Source organism: Solanum verrucosum, unplaced genomic scaffold (assembly GCF_900185275.1).
Source record: "Solanum verrucosum unplaced genomic scaffold, falcon-dt-bn FXZP01000153.1, whole genome shotgun sequence".
NCBI classification, from domain to species: domain Eukaryota; kingdom Viridiplantae; phylum Streptophyta; class Magnoliopsida; order Solanales; family Solanaceae; genus Solanum; species Solanum verrucosum.
This window is the reverse complement of record NW_026020426.1, coordinates 1,197,555-1,218,576: the sequence shown is the minus strand read 5'-3', so window position 1 is coordinate 1,218,576 and position 21,022 is coordinate 1,197,555. Positions and strand designations below refer to the sequence as shown.

The 21,022-nt window shown below is 32.4% G+C and overlaps 1 protein-coding gene and 1 pseudogene across 1 annotated transcript; one reads left to right on the top strand and one right to left on the bottom strand.

Moving 5' to 3' along the window:
- Positions 1-3,784: 3,784 nt before the first annotated feature.
- On the top strand, positions 3,785-8,841 carry LOC125807264 (uncharacterized; annotated as a pseudogene).
- Positions 8,842-9,917: 1,076 nt separating this feature from the next.
- On the bottom strand, positions 9,918-10,859 carry LOC125807263 (uncharacterized). Its single transcript, XM_049486977.1, has 2 exons — positions 10,509-10,859; positions 9,918-10,364 (listed from the first exon to the last, which is right to left on the bottom strand). The coding sequence occupies exons 1-2, from the start codon at positions 10,857-10,859 to the stop codon at positions 9,918-9,920; spliced, it is 798 nt and encodes a 265-aa protein (XP_049342934.1).
- Positions 10,860-21,022: the final 10,163 nt, after the last annotated feature.

Below are 21,022 nucleotides of genomic sequence, written 5' to 3'. Positions count from 1 at the left end.
CCATCACAGTAACAGATTGAAGACTTACCTCAGACAGAAAACAGATTGAAAACTCATGTAAGACGTAGAAGAAGCTGATTGATCATAGGAACATACGAAGGTAAGTATGAGGAGCAAGAAAAACCAAAACACACACAGCTAGAAACAAAACAAAGCACAATCATGTTAAGAGTTAGATACAGGACAGCTAGTGCCTCAGAAGGCTTATAGAAATGACCAAAACAGCCTAGTCTTTAGGAAGATCTAAAGCTACTCATTGTAGGACCAACCACGCAACGGTAAAGCAACAACATGCTATATATATACTCTAGCAAGTCAAATTGAAGCAAATGAAATCAATACATGGACAACAACTCTTATGACCAGCTATATGTGGACAATAGATGTTTGATGTATAAAAAGAAATAGCAAAGTTTGAACTAAGAATGATAAAGAAACAGCAAACCAAAGAAGGAAGCAAAGATGGAAGAAGGAGTGCCTATTTTTTCTCCTTGGTAATTGTCAGTGGGAAGAGGGAAAAAAACACGCGTGAGTTGTTACTGTGTTTAAATCACGCGAAAACCCAAAAGGAAACCAAATGATGAAACTATCCTTGGTCCAGTTTTTGTTGCATCTTCAACAATTTACCTGTTCAGTTGGTGGACGATCAAACTTTAGGAGATAGATACTTTAGAAAATCTTTCGTGGAAGTAGACGCTTTAGATTCTTGAACTTCAAGAGGTCATTGCCAAATAGAGTTGCCATTGTGCCTATCTGATGTTAGCTAGTACTAATCTGCTAAGATGAACTTTTCGGGTTACAACATGCTCATTTGTTGATTTAGCTCATTCAGCTGACATAATTTCAACTCAACCCGTCTATTTGACACCTTAATGTAAGTTGTAGTCAAGAACTAAGGTAGTATACCTTTCCCTTTAATTTAAGATAACAATATTAAATATTTCAACTTAATCAATTCTTACAAAACAGAGTTAAATTGAAAAGGAAAAGCAATCATTACAGCACAAGACTGAGGATGATATTTCAAGAGCAAAGTTTTTTTAAGCATAGAAGAAGCAGTGAAGGAGAAATATGATTGTTTTTTTTCAAATAACTACTGAGTGTAGGATTAGGGAGAAATAGGAACACCGAATCCACAGACAACAAAAATACAAAAAATCCAGTAAACCAAGAATAATCAGTAAATTGCAACTGAGTAGAAGCATAAAGAAGTGAAATTTGACCATTCTATTTCTTACTATATCAATCCCAAAAATGGTGGGTTAGATTTTTTGAAGTAGTCGGGTTCTCCCGAGAAGGAAAAATCGTCAACTGCCTATATACGTAACTCCAAAAACACAGGACAATTAAAAATCGCGGCTGAGTAAAGGTATAAAGAAGCCAAATTTTAACATTCATTTTTTTAAAAGTTAACAGACAAAAATGTTGGATTAGATTTTTTCCAGAATTTGGATTCTTCTATTCGGAAGATACTCACCTGAATTGAAAAAGCGACATCAAGCAGAAGCAAAGCGGTAAACTTCAGCGAGCAGAACAAGAAGCAACCAAGGTGGAGGAAGATGGAAGCCTGAAGGGACGCGTGTAAAAAGTGGATGAAGATGAAGTTGTGGTTTTTGTGTAAAATTGGAAGTAAAATGACAACACTACCCTTATGCTAAGCACATATGTCGACGGAGTGATGCTTGGTAAGCACCAACTCCCTCTTATATAGTAAAAAAAAAAATAGTAGAAAAAGAAAAAAGAAAAAATACTTGATAAGAAGTATGATTACTTTTTATATATTTATAATTGAATATCCTCCCTATATGAAGAAGTTGAATTTGCATTTTTAATGACTTTTAGTTACGAAATTAAAGGTATATTTAGTTGTCATTAACGTTTATCTTCTTCTTATTCTCCTAAAATGATAAAAAAAAAAAAAAACATGCTTATGATTTATGTATATTTTTTTTTATTGGCTTATAATTAATTTAGTTATGTTATTTAAATATTTCTATTTTTCCTAGTGACTTTTAATGTTATAACATAAGATTTGTTGTGAGGGGTAATATTTTAATTTTTTTATAGGATTGAAAGTCCTGTAAATATCTAATTACATCTTATCTAAAAGCAAAATTACTTTCCATCAATGGACAACTTAATTAATCGCCTTTTTCTTAATTATTCTTGGTCATTAGATATTTTCCCATAAGCTTCTCACATCCCAATTGATGTTAACGTTTAATATTTCCATCAAATTACTATTATCAGTATTAAAGTGTAGAAGTGTAGTTGTTGTGCTTGATCTATATTGATTTATTTTTTTATTTTTAAAATCTATATTGAATATTATTTTGATGGTAACAGGAATCACAAAGAAGTCTTTGGACGAATTATACAGTGAATATTAAATCTCATGATAAGGCTTTTCCTCCTAAGCATAATAACTATATATCCATTTCCTTTTGTCTTCATGGCTTTCCGTATGCACAAATAATTTAAATAATCCATTAAATGACCAAATTAAATCAATAATGAGTTGTCTTTATCTCATCCATTAGATTCTGTCAATAACCAACTCATATAAATGAATTTATAATTTATAAATTAAGAATATGTATCACCATCAACACAAACGACAGAGAAAAGGTGCAAATTTACCAGTTTATTTTATTTACTTATTACTTTCTATGAATATTTATAAAAATGTATATTATTGTTTCAGCAATTTTTTGTTTACTAAGCACCACTCTATACTGTTATTCGACAACTATATTGGAAATTTCAATAAAATTTCAAATAATTTAATTGAAACGGAAAGAAAAAGCGTGCAAGTTTAACAGAAAAGGATCTCGTATGAATCATTAATTTGAGTTTTACTTGAAATTGTCCAAACTTTAACATTTGATGTCTAATATTTTCTGAAGTTGAAAAGAGCAATATGTAAGTGTGGGGGTGGGAAAAATGTATTTGTACTAATTTTCTCTGATTAATTATTCAAAGCACTAAAGAAAGACTAAAAGTGGTTATTTTTATTTACTGAGAATTCCAAAAGACAATCAGTAGCAAAATTTATCGTTAATTCAAGTAGACAAAAATATACCCCAAATCTTCTTCTTTTTCGTCATCTTCAATTTCAGGTATTCGATGAAGTATATAACAATTGGTAGTTGATTCTTTCATATTTATAGATTTTGAGTGCTATACTAATATTTTTTAGGAAAAACTACAGAAAATAGCAAACTATATCTCATATTAAAATAATATAGCTATAGTTAACTTTATTTATATTTTATGGTTATATTTAATGAATAAATAGCAAATACAATTTCACACGCCTAAATTTTTTTCCCTCTTTTCACGCTTCCCTCTTTCCTACTCCCCTTTTTGCAGCTTTCATTCCTTATCTCAAATCAAATCTTTATCCTCAAATCACAAACATTACTGCTAAATCAACTTCACCTCTTCAAAGTATCCACAAAATCAGTCTCCTCTTCGCTCGGATCCTTGCAATCAGCACATTGCTTTATTTTTGGAGTTTTATTTGTTGTTTAGATCCTACAGGTTTCTTCAAATTCTTATTTTTTTCTATTTTTTTCTTTGAAAGTCTTATATAGGTATACGTTTATGTTTATTTCTAGTGTTGAAGTTGAAGATTGTTTTCAACATTGCAATGTCAGAAACAAATACTCCAAGGAGAATCACAAGAGGTACATATTATCCTGATAATTGCATGGTGGGGATACCCTCATTTGATTTGTGTATAACACAAATGCAATCACAAATTTCAAGCTCCATTGCTGCGATGGAGATAGAGAAGAAATCGAAATTTCTTAATAGCCCTATAAAATTGGATTTGAATGATGAATTAGTAAGGTCGGGCTCTTCTAAAAGGAAAGATGGGTCAACAATGAAAGTGGTTGAAAGAAAAATTGACAAGAGGAGGAAAGTCAAAGATGTTGTTTCGGGCATGATTGGAAAACATGTAGTTAATGAAGAACAAGAAGAAAGGAGTGAAGAAGAACTAGAGGTATGTATATTTTTTAATTTTTTTTGGGATGTAGAATAAGTGTATACATATATACCTGCAGTGTACTGTAAAATTGAGTGTAAATAGGTTAGGTGGAGGATATACAATTTGAAACTGGAGTATCGGGAACTGGAAATTTTAGAGTTGGTGCCTTTGTAGTATTTTGTCTTGGTTTCTTCACTCATATTAATTTTTTGAGCTTAGTGGTAATGTTACATACTAACCTCCTCAAACCCCATTTGTAGTACTTTAGTGGTGATGTTGTTATTATAGCTCTATATGAATATGAATGTTGAAGTGCTTCTTTTAACTGAACATGTAATATTCTTTTGATATGAGCATTAGAAGTTGCAAGTAATCTGGATGTAGGATTGTAGTTAGTGTTCAATTTGTAATGTATTCAAATTGCATGCAATGTTTATTGGTGTAACCATTTTGCATTATGTTCTGGCACATAAGATTTTTTCTGGTGCATAGTTTTACATAGTAGTTACATTTTAATAGAGCTTGGATTATTTTTGATTGTGTCATTTATATGTGGTTTAGGAGATCCTTATTTTGTTAAGTTGATGTATGTAGTTGCCTTAATATGTTTATTATTTTAGGTCGCATTAATGCAGTTACTCGCGAAATATTAATGTACTTGTACATGTGATTGTTGTCTAGCATGTTATTCAATGACTTTTCGTGTATGTTGTAACTTGTAAGCAATATCATTCTAATGTACAGTCGAACAAGAAAGGTTATGTGGAGGATATCCCTTCCAATGTATTATACTATGGCATACCTTTAGTGTGGCATACTCTTACACATTGAATACCTTCTAGTGTATTTGGGGTTATGTTGTCATTTTGTTTTTTGTAAATGATTGTAGTTAAATGGTAGTTTACTGAATATGTGGATACTTTTCAGATTGTTATTTGCATCAAATTTATTTTGTGTCGGTGCATCTTCTATTTGAATGTGTTGTCCTGTATGTATGCATAGAATCAGGTTACTATGAAGTTTTTAATGTAAAAAAAAATGCAGTTTCATATTTTAGTATTTCTTAATTACAGGGTATCAAATTTTATGTGTTGGCTCGCCCAATCGAACCCCCGCGCATGCAGGTTTATGTGAACCATAACATAGTTACAGATTTGAAGGGGAAGCTTACACCGACCCAATTCAATCGATTTAAAGATACATGTTTTGGAGCATATACCAAAATGCACGTGTGTGGGGCGCAACCACAAATCTTTAGGTGTTTGATGGTATGTGAATAGGAGGACAGTTCCCCGGATGAACTGTTCTTTCGTATAAATCATAGCACACTCCGTTTTGGTATTCAAGAATTTGCCATCATTACTAGGTAGAACTGCTTTGCTGATAAGACGATTTCTTGTTTGACACAAGCGAGCCAAACAGATTAATCAATCAGTACTTTGAGGGTAAAAGTATTATAAAAAAAGCAGAGTTGATCAGTAAGTATAAAAACAAGGTATGGGGTGATGGGAATGATGACGATGCTATTAAATTCGCAATTCTGTATTTTATCAGTACGTTCATCTATTCCGGTGAGAAGAAGAGCTCATCAATTCCAAGGATACAATTTGATCTAGTTGAGAGCAGCCGGTACAATGAATACCTCTGGGGAAAAGATGTTTTCTCCAAATTGGTCAAAAGCATAACAAAAAAAATAGATGCCAAGAAAAAGTATTATAGAATTGATGGTATGCCTCTTGCCATGCAAGTTTGGATATATGAATGTTGTTCTGTTGTTGATCTGAATATTGCTGAAAAGAAGACCAATCGTATTTCCAGACTGGTCAATTGGAGGACCAGAAACAGAAGAATACATTATGAAATTCCTAATGGAAGGAATATTCGGCGATAACGGCAATTCGGTAATTTAACATATTTTCATTATTCAATTAGTACAGATATCGTTGTCTATCAATATACTTGTTAATTATAATTTTTTTGTGCGCAGTTAAAATACAAAAACATTCAACCTTCACTAAAGGAGATTGCATTTTATCAGCTTCCATCAAAAAGTGATGCAATCCCCGAGAATACCTTTCAAAATGTTGGCGACAAAGATGATGACGAAGATGATAATTTCACTTCAAAGCCTCCAAGTCATAAGCCACACAATAAAGAAAAAGGTAAACAAAAGGTAATTGTTTCATTGTCCACATCGATCAAAAAGTTCAATATGCATGCAGGTTCGAGTTGTAAGGAGAAAAGTCCACCAGTATTGCATGGTTACCGTAAGGCAAAGAGTACACCCTTTAGTTCTGTTTCAACCCCCGTGGAGAATAATGTACCAGTACAGGAGTTGCATAATCAGCCGAATGCTTCTGCCAACACTACACCACCAATGAGTTCGAAACAACCTCAAGATACCAAGGCATGCGAAATTGGTGTGCTGAGACAAGATCTTGCCTCTTTCAAGGATTATGTAAGGAAGTTGTTCCATTTTTTTTAGTTTACATTGTATTCCGATATATTCTTACACTTTATTTAATAATCAGGTTACTAATGAGTTCAAGGAGTTGCGCTTGTTTATATTGGAAAATTTTAAACAAGTCATGGATGCAGTCAACAAAAGCAATCCTCAATCTGGAGCACCATGTTAGGTTAAGCACAACAATGATAAATTACGAGAATACATTCACATATACAAGTTAACCAATGTTACAAAACTCAATTATTTTTGTATAACATAAACAGGAAGATGGAAGTAAATCTCCAACACATGTACTTGATTGGTCGAACAACAATTCAATGAAAGACGGCAACCAGATCTCAACATTCTTGGATAAACCTCACTTTGATATAAATGAGGTACTACGTGAATTAACTTGTGTTTCTAATTTAGAAGTGTATGGTGAAAAATGTTCAAGAATAGATACATCATCAAAAAATTTAAAGGTTCAAACATAATATTTATTATTGTAATATTATGTTACATTTCTCAAACAAAAAATATTTATTATTGTAATATTGTTAGGATCAGACATTTCGATTCGTTCTTGAAGAACACGTTAAAGATAATGTCCAGGAGAATTATCAACCTGCCCAGATACACATACAAGACCCTTTGTCGGTACATGAACAGTCTAACGGCAAACAACCTGTTGGAATGCCATCATTTGAGGTACTGTTTAAATTTTATTGTATTTATAAGGGTGTTTAAAAAATGTATTCAATTATGTATTCAAAAATAAGTAAATACCTTATATAAATTGAATACTTATGGTTTATTCAATGAACTTATAAGTTGTATTTACTTATTTCTAGTTTTTGTAGAAATATTTATATACTAGGATATTTACTGATAATAGAATACATTCCAATACCAACAATACATATGATACTTTGTAAGTATACCTACTGGTAATATAATATATTATAATACTATAAATAGGTATGTAACTTTTGGTAGAATTCTGATGGTAGGATAGTATCTCTACTGTAAGTATTAATTAGTGTAATATTAATTGTTCTACTCATATAAATTATTTATGCGCGACATTCTGAATAATATATGTTATTTTTGCCATTTCATTTCAGACAGGAGACATTAATGCCTTACAGAACGATGGAATCCAACAACCACAGTCACAATTTGAGTTGCTTGATGTTTTGTTACCTAGCCTTGATACAATCAATCCCAAAAAGTGTGTTGTGGTTCATCCAGAGGTTGTGGTTCATCCAGAGGGTGTTGTTTATGATAGTACACCCGTGCCAGTTCAAAGGACAAGACATCCCGATCGATGGAATTCTTTTTCATACTCGACAAATTTTGGATCATCATCTGGTAATTAATAGTGTTTCTCCTCCTGTATGTCTTACCTCCCCCCCCCCCCCCCCCTTCTATTTTTTTTAAAAATACATGATTTTTCATGCAAAATTGATGAGGAAATAAGTCGAGAATATGTTTGTTACAATTTGTGGGTCTGTATACATAAAATTTCAGGTAGCTCTTCCAATATGGTAAAAATTTATGAAAAGAAACATCCTTTTGTTTCTGACTTCATACGAGGGCCATATAATTATGATCTTTTTGACGATTATGCAATGTGGCTACGTGAAGGGCTCCTTGTTAGGCATATGAATAAGTAAGTATTTTTATTTCATATGATTGTCATCTGTACACATAATATACTTAAATTTTAATTCTATTTGTTATCTAAAGGATGCATGATGAAGATCGGTATAAGAATAAAAAAGCAGAATTGGCGGTTGATATGGATTTGGGTATTCATCTCATATCAAACAAGAATTGGTTCTACTCTCTATCTTATGATAAACAACTTCTGAATGATGAGGTAAAAACATGAATATATACATAAAAGAAGCCCTTTCTGTTTATAAGATGTGCACATATATTTATTGATTATTTTTTTTGACAGCATATTGATGTGGTTCTATATTATTTGCGTAAAAAAAGTAAGTACAACATCAATAGTCGCTACAGATACACTACTGTTGACTGTCTGTTCAAGTCAAAAATTGATGAAATTTATGCCACATATGCTAAAGTTGGAAGCGAAATATGTGTTGCATATGTTGGAAGCGAAATATGTGTTGCATATGTTGGAAGCGAAATATGTGTTGCATATGTTGAAAGCGACATATGTGATTACATAAATGGGTATAGGTTGATGGCTGCCATTCCATGGAATACAATCGATCATGTGTTCATACCAGTGAATGTGGAGCAGAAAAATCACTGGGTGTTGGCTGTTCTGTCAATAGTTGAACGACACATTTATCTATATGACTCATACAGAGCAGCAGGTCATAACTCTTATGTTAGGGATGAAATTCAAAAGCTTGCTTAGCTTCTGCCAGTGTATGTGTCAATGGAGATTGCCAATAATTCAGATGATACACAAGATCATGACATTGCATACGATGTGACGTATGTGGAGGATATACCTCAACAGGGATCAAGTGACTTGTAAGTATAAAAAAAATAGTCTCTTAATTTACTTTTTAAATAAACAATATCCTATTTAATAAGTGTATCTTTCAGGAATTGTGGAATATATTTGCTAGCATTTGTCGAGTACCTAAGTGAGGGTGAAGGTATTCCAGTTCAATACCTTGATTCTAAGTTACACCGCATTAGATACGGCGCACTATTGTGGCAATATGCAGCGAAGAAGATGGAAGAAGGGGCTGTTAGCGAGAATGAGGAACTACCCAGAATGATGAGGCCACCCGCAAGAATCGATAATAGTCAACTTGTTAGGATTGATTAGTATTTTGTACTAGTTATCTTTTTGAACTTCTATTTTATGCTTATGGTTAAAACTAATATTTTAGTTTTTTGTCAAACATTATCATCTCTTCTATATATATATGATCATGTTGATTTACTGTTTTTGTTTGGGTTATTGCATTCAATGTAATGGTAGGAAGAGATCGATGTATGCTTGTATAAATGTTCAATCTGCCTGAACACATACATTTGGATATATACCTTTGTTCAGTTTGTGTGTTTTTTTTTTATCAACATATTCAATAGTATAAATGTATACTAGGGTCTTTTCATATCAACATATACACAAGTATTACTATATTCATTTATTTTCAATTCTTACTTAAGGACATTTGGATACTTGCATTCTTAAAAGTGATAAACGTTCAGTAAATGTTTTATGTGTATTCACCAACATATTCTCAAGTATTATTACCAGTAGTTTGTGTGTATCAATAAATGTTAATAGTATCAACTTGATAGTTGGATATTTATCGATTGAGAATTTTGTATCATGTTTAATATTGAGCTAATATTCAAGTTAATTTATAATTTAAGCAAGCAAATAAAGAAGCAAATATTTCAAAAGGCAAATAAGTCATTTATTTGACAAAACAAAAATTAAGTAAAAGAACATTTCAATTGTGGGATGTATTAGTTCATATGCATTCCGTGTTGCAGTTCGACATGAACGCCTATTATGACCACGCTGTCCACATGTACTACAAGAATTGGTACCTTCCTTTTGCTAAACTCGCTAAATGACTTCTCCCGTTGCTTCTTTGGCCTTCCTGGAGGTCGCTTGTATTTTGGTGGCAACACAACTTCGGTATCAATGTGTTCAGGTATATTCCATTCACTTTTGTCAGGGAGAGGATACACATGCACTTCATATGTTCTCAATATTGTTTCTGGCTTGTAAAAGTCTGAACAATATTCATCTGGAAGCATGTGTTTTTTGTTCAACACCCTCCACGCATGTGCGCACGGTATTCCGTCAACTTGAAACCTGTTGCAACTACAAGTCTTCTTTTCCAAGCATACAATATAACTCTTCCCTTCATCACTTACTGAATAAATGTAATCAGTTGACGGGACAACCTAGAATCAATACGTAATTTCATTTATACACTCCATATGAAAGCAAATACACTTTAAATACTTAAATAAATGAATACATAATCAACTGAATATGACAAATATTATTTTTCTCATAAATTATTAACCTTTCTTCAACATACATACCGTCATACGCCCAGATTTTGATTCATTAAGCACAAGCATTTCCTGAAACTTCTTCCCAAGTAGTGTGAAAGTACATGATGTATTTTTTCGATTTGTGCAATTCCATCTAGCAAACATCAAGTGCACTTGTTCAAGAAAGTCAAATATTGGTAATTCTGTTGCTGCTACCAACGTCGAATTGATGCACTCTGCAATATTCGACGTCATCACCCAACCCCGAGGAACTGGTGCATACAACCTTGCCCACTTCTCATATCCAACCAACTCCAAGTAGTTCTTCACCCTTACATCCAACTGCTCAACTCTTTTCATTAGCTTATCAAAATCAGTTTGAGTATACGCTTTTGCCATAGTGTAGAATACTTCACTTAATTGCTCATTTGCTTTTCAAAAATTCTTGCATACATTAGCCCACAAGTGCCATATGCAGGCGTAATGTTGGATATTGTTGTATACAATAGATACAACATTTATTATGCTATTATGTCGGTCAGATACCACACACATATTCTCTCTTTCACCATAAGCTTCTTTGAATTGTTCAAAGAACCATGTCTAAGAAGCATTATTTTCTGAATCAATAACTCCGTATGCCAAAGGTAATATATTCCCTATTATAATGTAAAAAAAGGGTGAATAACAAATAAATAAAATTATAATGTATTTATGTATCTAAAATACCTGCTCCATCCAAAGTGATGGTTGATACGAATGCTCCAGTATATGTTGATTTAAGGTGGCTGGCGTCTACAACAACAATCGGCCTACAATGATCAAATCCCTTTATAAAAGCATGCAACGCTATAAACACATACAAAAAATCGTTCTCAGGTGTATTCTTCATTCGAATATGTGAACCAAGGTATGTCTTATCCAAGGTATACAAGTATCCATGTAGCTTCCCATAAGACGCAACTGGTTGCCCCATTATCGATTCTAATGCCTTCTCTTTTGCTTGCCATGCCAACATGTAGTTAATATCAATACCCAAGTCCAATCTAACGTCATCCCTGATATCATTTGGAGTGTACTTCCTCTTGTGATTTCTCAATTTAGGTGCGATTATTCCTCCGATCAATCCACTTGTTGCACGACAATCTGAATGCACCCCATCCTTTAAAGGACATGTATGTTCAGAGTTAAAAACTCTAATTCTAAACATCTTCGACTTGTTAATACTTGACGCTTTCATCAGCCATGGGCATTCTTTAGATTGACATACAAGAGTATAGTTGCGAATACAATTTATATTGTTTTGTTAGTTCTGCTTTGCATCTGCAAACATAACTCAATACACTTAAAATGAAACAAATTTAACAACAATTTACCTTATAGAGTTTGACCTCTCCACCAAGAATTTAAACCTTTTTTCGATTGAATACTTTTCCATCACATCCTTCAATGTCGACTTATCCATGTATATCTGATCAATCATTATCTCCTTTTGCGATCTGTTTGTAATTATTAAATCATTTCCACCATCAAATGCATCTACTGGTTGATCACCAAACGTTGGGACAATTGGTAATGTATCATTCGTACCAATTAATTCTTGATTGTATTCAAGTTGCAACACATCACCTTCAATAGAAGTTTCTCCAGAATCAGAATATACTATATCAATATCGAAAATACTTACACATAAGGGATATACTCCAAATTGAGTGTTGATCTTTTTCAACTGAACATATACGCGCACACCCATGTCGTTACGTATTTCCATAGGCGTGTCGTTACCTTCGACAGTGTATTTGATTTTCATACACTTTTTTGTGAGATCGACGTTCAATTGTACCGAAATCAAATCAACTAAATCAGAATACGAAGCATATTCCTTCAGCACTATCCCGTCAATGCTATATTCTACATAGCAATTCTCTTCGCTCCATTTTCCGGAATGCCGAATCAAAACTGTGATAGTAGCCATGGAATTGTTTTTTTGCTTTTGGCGTGAAATGAAAAGGAAATAAGGAACATATTTTCAATTTTAAACTGATCAGAATCCTATACCTTATAGGTCAGTTACATTTTTTAAAGTGCCAAATTAGTGGATTTTAAGGGCTGGAAAATAGCCTTGTCAGTTACATTAACTGACCTCATTTAGTGGGAGTTAATTTTGAATGTATTTTTGTATTAAAAAAAATGAAATATTTATGGAATTTAGCTATTTTTTAACTCAAACTGTAGCTATTTTTTTAAAATATGATACTTATAGCTATTTCAATCTAATAACCCTAAAACTATAGTCATTTATGTAAGTTTTACTATTTTTTATAGGTAATATTGTATTTTTCTTTTTTATGCTATATACACAATATACAATCATCTCTCTCTCTTTTTTCCTCTTTTTTTTTAATAATTTCTGACAACATTTGGGTTAATTATGGTAGGACTCAATAAAATTATGTGTTCGAATATGTATCTTCAAATTAATTAAAGTACTATATATGTCAATTAGTAGCATCAATTTTGCAAAGTTTTCTAACCTCAACTTGTGAATTGTTATTTTCTTTTTGTATGTTTTGATTTTTATTTTATGACACAAAAAGTCCATAGTATATATGTTATTTAAAAGCTACCATTTACAATACAAAATTTATAATAAGTTTTAGGAATAAACGTTCAACACACGTTCCATGGAACTAGTATTATTAAAAGTGGAAAGTTCCTAACTTAAACATTGAATTACCATTTTACCCCTACACTAAATAAAAATGTTATCAAAATATCTTATTAATCAAATATTAAATAATAATAATATTTAATATATTAGATGCTTTAACCTTGAATGTTAAAACACGTGGTTATAACTATGCACCTGGATCTGAATTAATTTGCTTATCGTATAGAATCTATTATAAATTACTTGCTACTTTGAATCCTAGATGTAAGTTATATGATACATCTGATCAAACTATTTTAGTAGAAACTAATTTCGCCAGATCTAAGGTCGCTACTAGAAGACCTATAAAATGGGAAGAAATTAATTTTCCTACCACTTGGATTTTAGATTCTGTTATACCCCCTGAGCAAATGACCGATGTTGTCACTAATTCTGAATATTCTCATATTAGTCAAAATTCCGATGGAAAAATTTGTATGCAGTTTGATGAAAAAAGTGTTCCTTATAGTAGACATTCTTTTACTTCTGATAGAAGACTGGCTATTCAACATATTTCTCCGATAGAACCTTGTTATGATCTAGCAAGAAATCGCGTTGCTTCATTACATACTTTATCAACAGTTATATCTGCAGAAAAACAAAAAATTAAAATTGATCCTCGGTTAAACATTGTCCAAACGAATGATAAAGCATATGATATTTCTGATAAGGATATTCCTTCTGTATCCGAGATGGATTTTAATCTTAATGATACTTAATGATGAGTGAACATCAAATTGATTTTAGTCCAGGTTCACTGGCAAGAAAATATATTCAAAACAAATTTTTAAATGAAAAATGGAACCGGTTTAAAACTTGGTTTTTTGACACTTATAGTAAAGAAGATTTAAATAATATTTCTAAGAGTTTTATGAAACTTGTGCATTACATAATCATATTATGTTTTTTGTGCCTTGGTTTATAACCACTTATTTGCCCCTATTCATCAACGTTCTTGAACGATCTTACAAAGATGAATCGGGTAATATTATTCAATCCATTTATCCTCCTCAAGCTCCGTTAATAATACTGGTATTTCTTTTACTGCTTTTCATAAATTTATTGATAATGATGTCGCTGCAGTAAGTATAAATGAAATTAATCGTCTTATTTCTCAAAATAATTATTTGGGCCTATATGTCAAAGTTATTGGTGAACATATTTGTTCTCTAGACAAAAAATTAGATAGCCTGTCTAATCTGATTGTTCAAATTGATAGTAAGCTAAAATCTGTGAAACAAGTTTCGGAACAGGCTACTTCGTCAAAACAGCCTAATGTCCATATTCAAAGGCCTCCTGAGATTCAGGATTTTATTCTTAGACCTTTGCACGACCTTGAAAATCTTCTTGATAAAACGTTTTCTCAATTTGGTGCAAGTGAGAAATTTATAAGTCTCACAGAAGATTTTGCAGATGAGATGGAAGCCACTTTTGATTTCAAAACTCAAATGGAAATGAAAGTTAATAAACTTCATGGGTATCCAAAGAAGAATAGTGGTAATACTGCTTATGCTAGAAAACCTAGCATGCAAACATACTACTATCCCAGGCTTACTCCTCAAGATGTTTTAATAGAGGAAAGAGATTGGAATCAAACTAACACTTCTTATAGTGGAAGTGAGATTTATGAATGGAATCTTGATGGGTTAACTGATAGGCAGTTGACGATTATGGTTCATAGAATGCTTATGTATGCTACTATCTGCAAAAGTGTTAGTAACACTGACAAGACCATTTGCAAGATGATTATTGCAGGATTTACTAGTCAACTAAGAGGATGGTGGGATAATTATATGCCCTCTGATGCGAGAGTAGCATTTATTAATGCTAAGGCAGTAAATGAAGGAGTTGATAATTTAGGCTTTGCCCTTGTTCAAAATAGAGAAGACGTTGTGTATACACTTATTTTGACTATTCTTGAACATTTTAGTGGTAGATTTACCAATCAATATGAAACCATTAGATCTCTTCTAAATGGTCTTAGATGTAGACATTTAGGTGAGTTTAGATGGTATAAAGACACTTATTTAAGTCGGGTCATGGAACTTCCCGAAAACAGTTTAGAATTCTGGAAAGCCAAATTTATTGATGGCTTACCTTCTTTATTTGCAGAAAGAGTAAAAAAGACTCTTAGAAATCCTCAAGGAATTATTCCCTATAGTGATTTTACTTATGGAAAGCTTATTGGGGCTTGTACGCAAGAAGGCATAAATTTGTGCAATGAGTTAAAACTCTCAAGACAGCTTAAGATGGATAAGCTTAGAGAAAAGTCTCAATTAGGAGATTTTTGTACTCAATTCGGTTTACCGGACGCTTCAAAAAGCACCAACCGAGAAACTTCTAAGTTAGAATCTCATAGATCTCATCATAAGAAAAGAAGATCTAGAAGAAGGACTAGAGAAGAAAGAGATGAGCGTAGGACTCATCGTAAATCTCATAGATTTACCAGGAATAGGTCAAGGTGAAATCTTGATAAGATTAATTGTTATAAATGTGGAAAATTTGGGCATATAGCTCCAAATTGTAAGCTGGAAAAGCTTAAGGCTCTAGTACTTGATGATGATATTCAAGAGAAGATTTATAGTTTTCTATATACTTCTGGTTCCGAATCAGATTATGATGATTCTGAAGCAAGTTATGCAACGGAGGATGAGCAACCTGAGCCTTCTAAGGTTCATCAAGATTCGAATGATGCTTGCAAATGTCATGGTGATACTTGTCACTGCGAACATGATGAATTTTACAAGCTGCAATCTCAGTTTGAAGACATGAATATGTTCACTATCACTGCAGACAATGTGATAGAACTTCTAAAAGAAGTTACCGATAATACTCTTCGTGAAAAGATCATTCAATTGGCTGCTAGTAAAACTAGCTCTTCAACTAGTATTCCTAGTGATAAAAAGGTTAAAGATGATTTTAATTATTCTGCTCCTTACTCCTTGTCTGAAGTTCATAATAGACTCTCTTCTAAACAAACCATGGTTATTCGTGATACCTCTTTTGATGATTTAAAAGAAGAAATTGAACATTTGAAGGAAGAAATTAAATTTCTTAAACAAAATCATATTATTTATGATCACCGTCTTACACAGATTGAGTCTGCTAATAGCAAAGGAAAAAATAAGGTTGATGATGAATCTACTGCTGAAGAAAATATTCTTGCCAACACTTTGAATATTGATCCGAAACAAAATATGTTTTTAGGAATGATGCAAATTGTTATAGCTCATAAATGGTATGTTAAATGTACTATATTAATTGATAATACTTTTTCTATAACTAACATTGCTATGATTGATAGTGGCGCTGATGTGAGTTGCATTCAAGAAGGTCTTGTACCTACTAAATATTTTGAAAAAACAACTCATATGGTTAAATCTGCATCTGGTCATGCTTTAGATATAAAGTATAAATTATCTAATACTCGTATTTGCCAGAATAAAGTTTGTATTCCTCACTTCTTTTTCTTAGTAAAAAATCAGTTATACCCTCCTATTATTCTAGGAACTCCTTTTATAAATGCAATTTATCCTTTTACTAATATAAATGCTAAAGGATTTTATGCTACTTATAAAAATCAAGATATTAGTTATACTTTTATCACTGAGCCTATTTCTAGAGATATTAATGCTCTAATTAAAATGAAACAAAAGCATGTTGATTATTTACAACTTGAGATATTTAGTATGAATATATTCGATACTTTAAAATCTGCTAAAATACAGGAAAAAATTAAACTCATTTCTGAAAAAATGGCCATTGATATTTGTGCTGATTATCCTAGCGCCTTTTGGAATCGGAAAAAGCATATTGTAACTCTTCCATATGAAGATGATTTCTCTGAGGAAAATATCCCTACCAAATCTCGTCCTTGTCAGATGAATACCGAATTGGTTGAATTCTGCAAAAAAGAAATTGATAATTTATTACAAAAGGGTTTGATAAAGCCTTCCAAATCACCATGGTCGTGTACTGCTTTTTTATGTTAATAACGCAGCAGAAAAAGAACGAGGTGTTCCCAGGTTAGTTATAAATTATAAACCTTTAAATAAATTTTTAAAATGGATTAGATATCCTATTCCTAATAAAAGAGATTTATTAACCAGATTATATGATGCTAATATCTTTTCAAAATTTGATTTAAAATCTGGATATTGGCAAATCCAAATATTTAGAGACCATTCATATAGAATGGCATTTAATGTTCCGTTTGGACAGTACGAATGGAATGTAATGCCTTTTGGGTTAAAAAATGCTCCCTCAGAATTTCAAAAGATAATGAATGATATTTTCAATCCCTATTTGGATTTCATCATAGTTTATATTGATGATATTTTGGTATACTCAAAGACTCTTGAAATGCATATTAAGCATTTAGACATTTTTAAGAAAATAGTTATTCAAAATGGTTTGGTCATATCTAAACCTAAAATGAGTCTTTTTCAAACAGAAGTTAGAATTTTGGGTCATTTGATTTGTCAAGGAAAAATGACTCCTATTCAGCGATCTATTGAATTCGCATCGAAATTCCCTGATATTATTACAGATAAGACACAATTGCAGTGGTTTCTGGGAAGTTTAAACTACATTTCCCCATTCTACAAGAATTTATCTCGAGATTTAGCTCCGTTATATGACAGGCTAAAAAAAGATCATAAAAAGCCTTGGACTAATAGTCTCACAGATCTTGTCAAGACTATTAAAGAAAAAGTTAAATCTTTACCTTGTTTAACCCTTGCTAATCCTGCTTGGCCAAAGATTGTAGAGACGGACGTGTCTAATATTGGGTATGGAGGTATATTGAAACAAATTAATCCGCATGATAAAAATGAATATCTTATTCGATTTCATTCAGGAAAATGGAGCAATGCTCAGAAAAAAATATGCAACGGTAGCTCATGAAATGTTAACTATCGTTAAGTGCGTTTTAAAATTTCAAGATGATTTATATAATCAAATTTTTTTAATAAAAACCGATGCTCAGTCAGTCAAATATATGTTTGATAAAGATTTTAAACATAATGCGTCTAAACTAATTTTTGCTAGGTGGCAGGCACAATTAGCCCCTTTTGATTTCGAAATTCAGTATAAAAAGGGAAGTGATAATTCCCTCCCAGACTTCTTATCAAGAGAATATCTTTCTTCTGATGGGTTTTCTTGACTTCTTTCCTGATAAAGATTTGGTTACGATTTTGAAGGCAGTTCCTCTTAATAGATATTTAAAGGAACTTATATTATGGAAAATTATAGACAGAATGGTGATTGATATCGTCAATAATTACATGATTGAACAAGAGCTTTATGAAAGATTTTATTGTGATGAAGTTTATAACCTCTTGAATGATTAAAAATATAACCTCTTGAATGATTAAAACTAAATGCTATGTTTGCAGGATGGATCCTCCTTGGATAACCAAGGCTAGAGGAAAAGGCAGTTATACTTGCGGAAGGGGAAGATCATCCCCAAGTTCATCAAGATCATCATATGGATCTTCATCATCTAGTACTCCAATTATACAAAAGGGAGGAATGAGTTTATATGACTTAAGCTCTAGAGCACAAGAAAAAGCTTCATCATCAATACATCTGGAAGATATTTCAGAAAGTGATCCATTATATGCTAAACTACAGGAGTTTCTAACTCAAAAGCAAGGTGATTCTTTTGCTTCAATCGCCAAAGAAGAAGTTGATGATATCAAAACATATGAAAAGGTAGAAAAAAGAGAAATGATATTTCTCTTAGAAAACTCTGACATCCAGAGAAGAGAAGAACCTTGGAGGATATTCCAGAGGTATTTAGTTAATGGGTTTTATTTCCCGGGTGAGTCATACAAAACTCGGAAGTATTATGAGACTCTGCTGATAAGCACAGGTGTTGAATTTCAACATTTTTCAGGATATAATACAAGTGAGAATGTTTATAACTTCTCTAAAATGATTATAAAACACGTCATTCATATTGAAGATTGGGGTATTTCCTCAATGACTGAAAGACAATTCAGTCTAAACAAAGTCATGGTAAGCTTTACCTATTGGGATTATATTCAGGCATTCAATAAAGTTCTCTGTTATAACAATGAGAGGCATAAACATACTTGGTTTATAAATGTATGTGTCAAGATATTTGTGAATCCTATACCAAATTGGTTTTTAAACTGGTAGTCATACCACGGGCCAACAATAAAAATATTGCCCGAACCATTTCTCAAGTTATACAAAGAATGGGTCAAGGTTTCCCCAGATCTCAACAAGTTATATCATCAAGAACATATTTGTTATTTTCAACAAATTGAACAAATATATATTTTAATAGAATTCTCTGTTCCATGGATTCATAAATGGGTTCCGGAAGTAGATTTCACTGAGGAACAAATACCTTGCCTATACAGAACTTATTATAATAATTTTTGGGACAAGTTGATGAAGAAAAATCCTCAAACAAAGTCCATATATGGACAAGAACTGCTGGATTTAATTACGAAAACCATACACGATTATAAATCAATTCCTAATAAAGGAATTATGACTGATGAATCGACCTCCGTAAAACATATGGCTAGAAAAATTTCTAATCATGATGAAGGAGAACAAAATGAAATGATTATGAGATATCTAGAAAAAGTCAAGAAGAAGATTCTTCTAAATATAAGTCATTACGCAAAATCAGATTCTTCAATGCATAGTGAAACAAGTGAAGATATGCACGAAGCCCAACAATATGAAGAAGAAAGTCCAGTGGATGCACTGAAGAAAGCCAAAGATTTTTTGGCAAAATTAAAGGACAAAGTGTAAAGCTTAGGCGCGTCGGTAGCGGGCCCGTGCTACTGTAGCAACACTGTTCACCAACAGTAGATACACTGTTACCAGGACCCAGATAGGGGCCCAGTATCCTGTACAAAGATGCTTTTTTTTTCTATAAATAGGTTTGTTTTTCTCTTATTGAGAGCAGGTTTTAGAAACCCTCTCTCCTTCTTCCTACTCTCTCTCTCCCCACTTGTAAAATATTTTCAAGTATTGTAAGCTTACCGGACTTTGGCCGGAGGAATAGTAAAGTGTGCAGTTTGTTACAAGGTACTTCCTTTTATTTTCAATTTTTATCTCTGAGTTAAGCCGTGTCTATGTCCGGCTAAAAAATTATATCTATGCCGGATAACTAACTTCTCTTTTATATAGACCATGAACGGATCTAAGCTTTATTTAAATATAGAAAAATTTTAGTATGGCTTCTCGACTTGGTTCTAAGATTGAGGTACAGTCAGATCTAGTACTACTTTTATTAGCTTTGTCTTTATGATTCCGTCTGATGAGCCATGGTTTTTAGCCCGAAATTGAGTTTGATAAGTAGGGCACCTCATACCCGGTTAGAACTATCAGAGAATGGGCTTAATAAAAGTATGTATTAGCTTCTTGACAGACCCTTTGCTTGGGTAAAATAATTAAACCATGCAGTCTGAGAAACTACGTTAAAATTCTTGTGTATTTCGATTCTTATGTAGTTGGACTACCTCTAAGGATATTGACTTGCTTGATCTATGACTGGGCGGACCACCGCCAGGTCAGTGATCCTGTATCGTTGGTCTGAAAAGGTTGCAACACTTGAGCCTCGACACATTCAATTACTACCATTGAATTGAAATTGTAATGGCTTGTGGTTAAAACATTCAGTTACAACCATTGAAATCACGTTATAATTCTCCGAGGTAAATTCTTATTGCCTATTTAATGTATCTTTATATGAATTTTCAGTTTAAAATTCTCTTCAAACTCTGATTTTTTTTTACCCCTTTTTATAGTTAATGTTATTAGTTGAATCACTGCTTTAATTAATTTTACATGCAAAATTCCTTTT

What these genes read in the sequence shown, in the direction of transcription:
- LOC125807263 (XM_049486977.1), bottom strand. Translation starts at nt 10,859, where the DNA reads ATGGCAAAAGCGTATACTCAAACTGATTTTGATAAGCTAATGAAAAGA. An exon ending in CAAAATCTGGGCGTATGACG is followed by an intron (nt 10,365 to 10,508) that starts GTATGTATGTTG and finishes TATTGATTCTAG; the next exon opens with GTTGTCCCGTCAACTGATTA.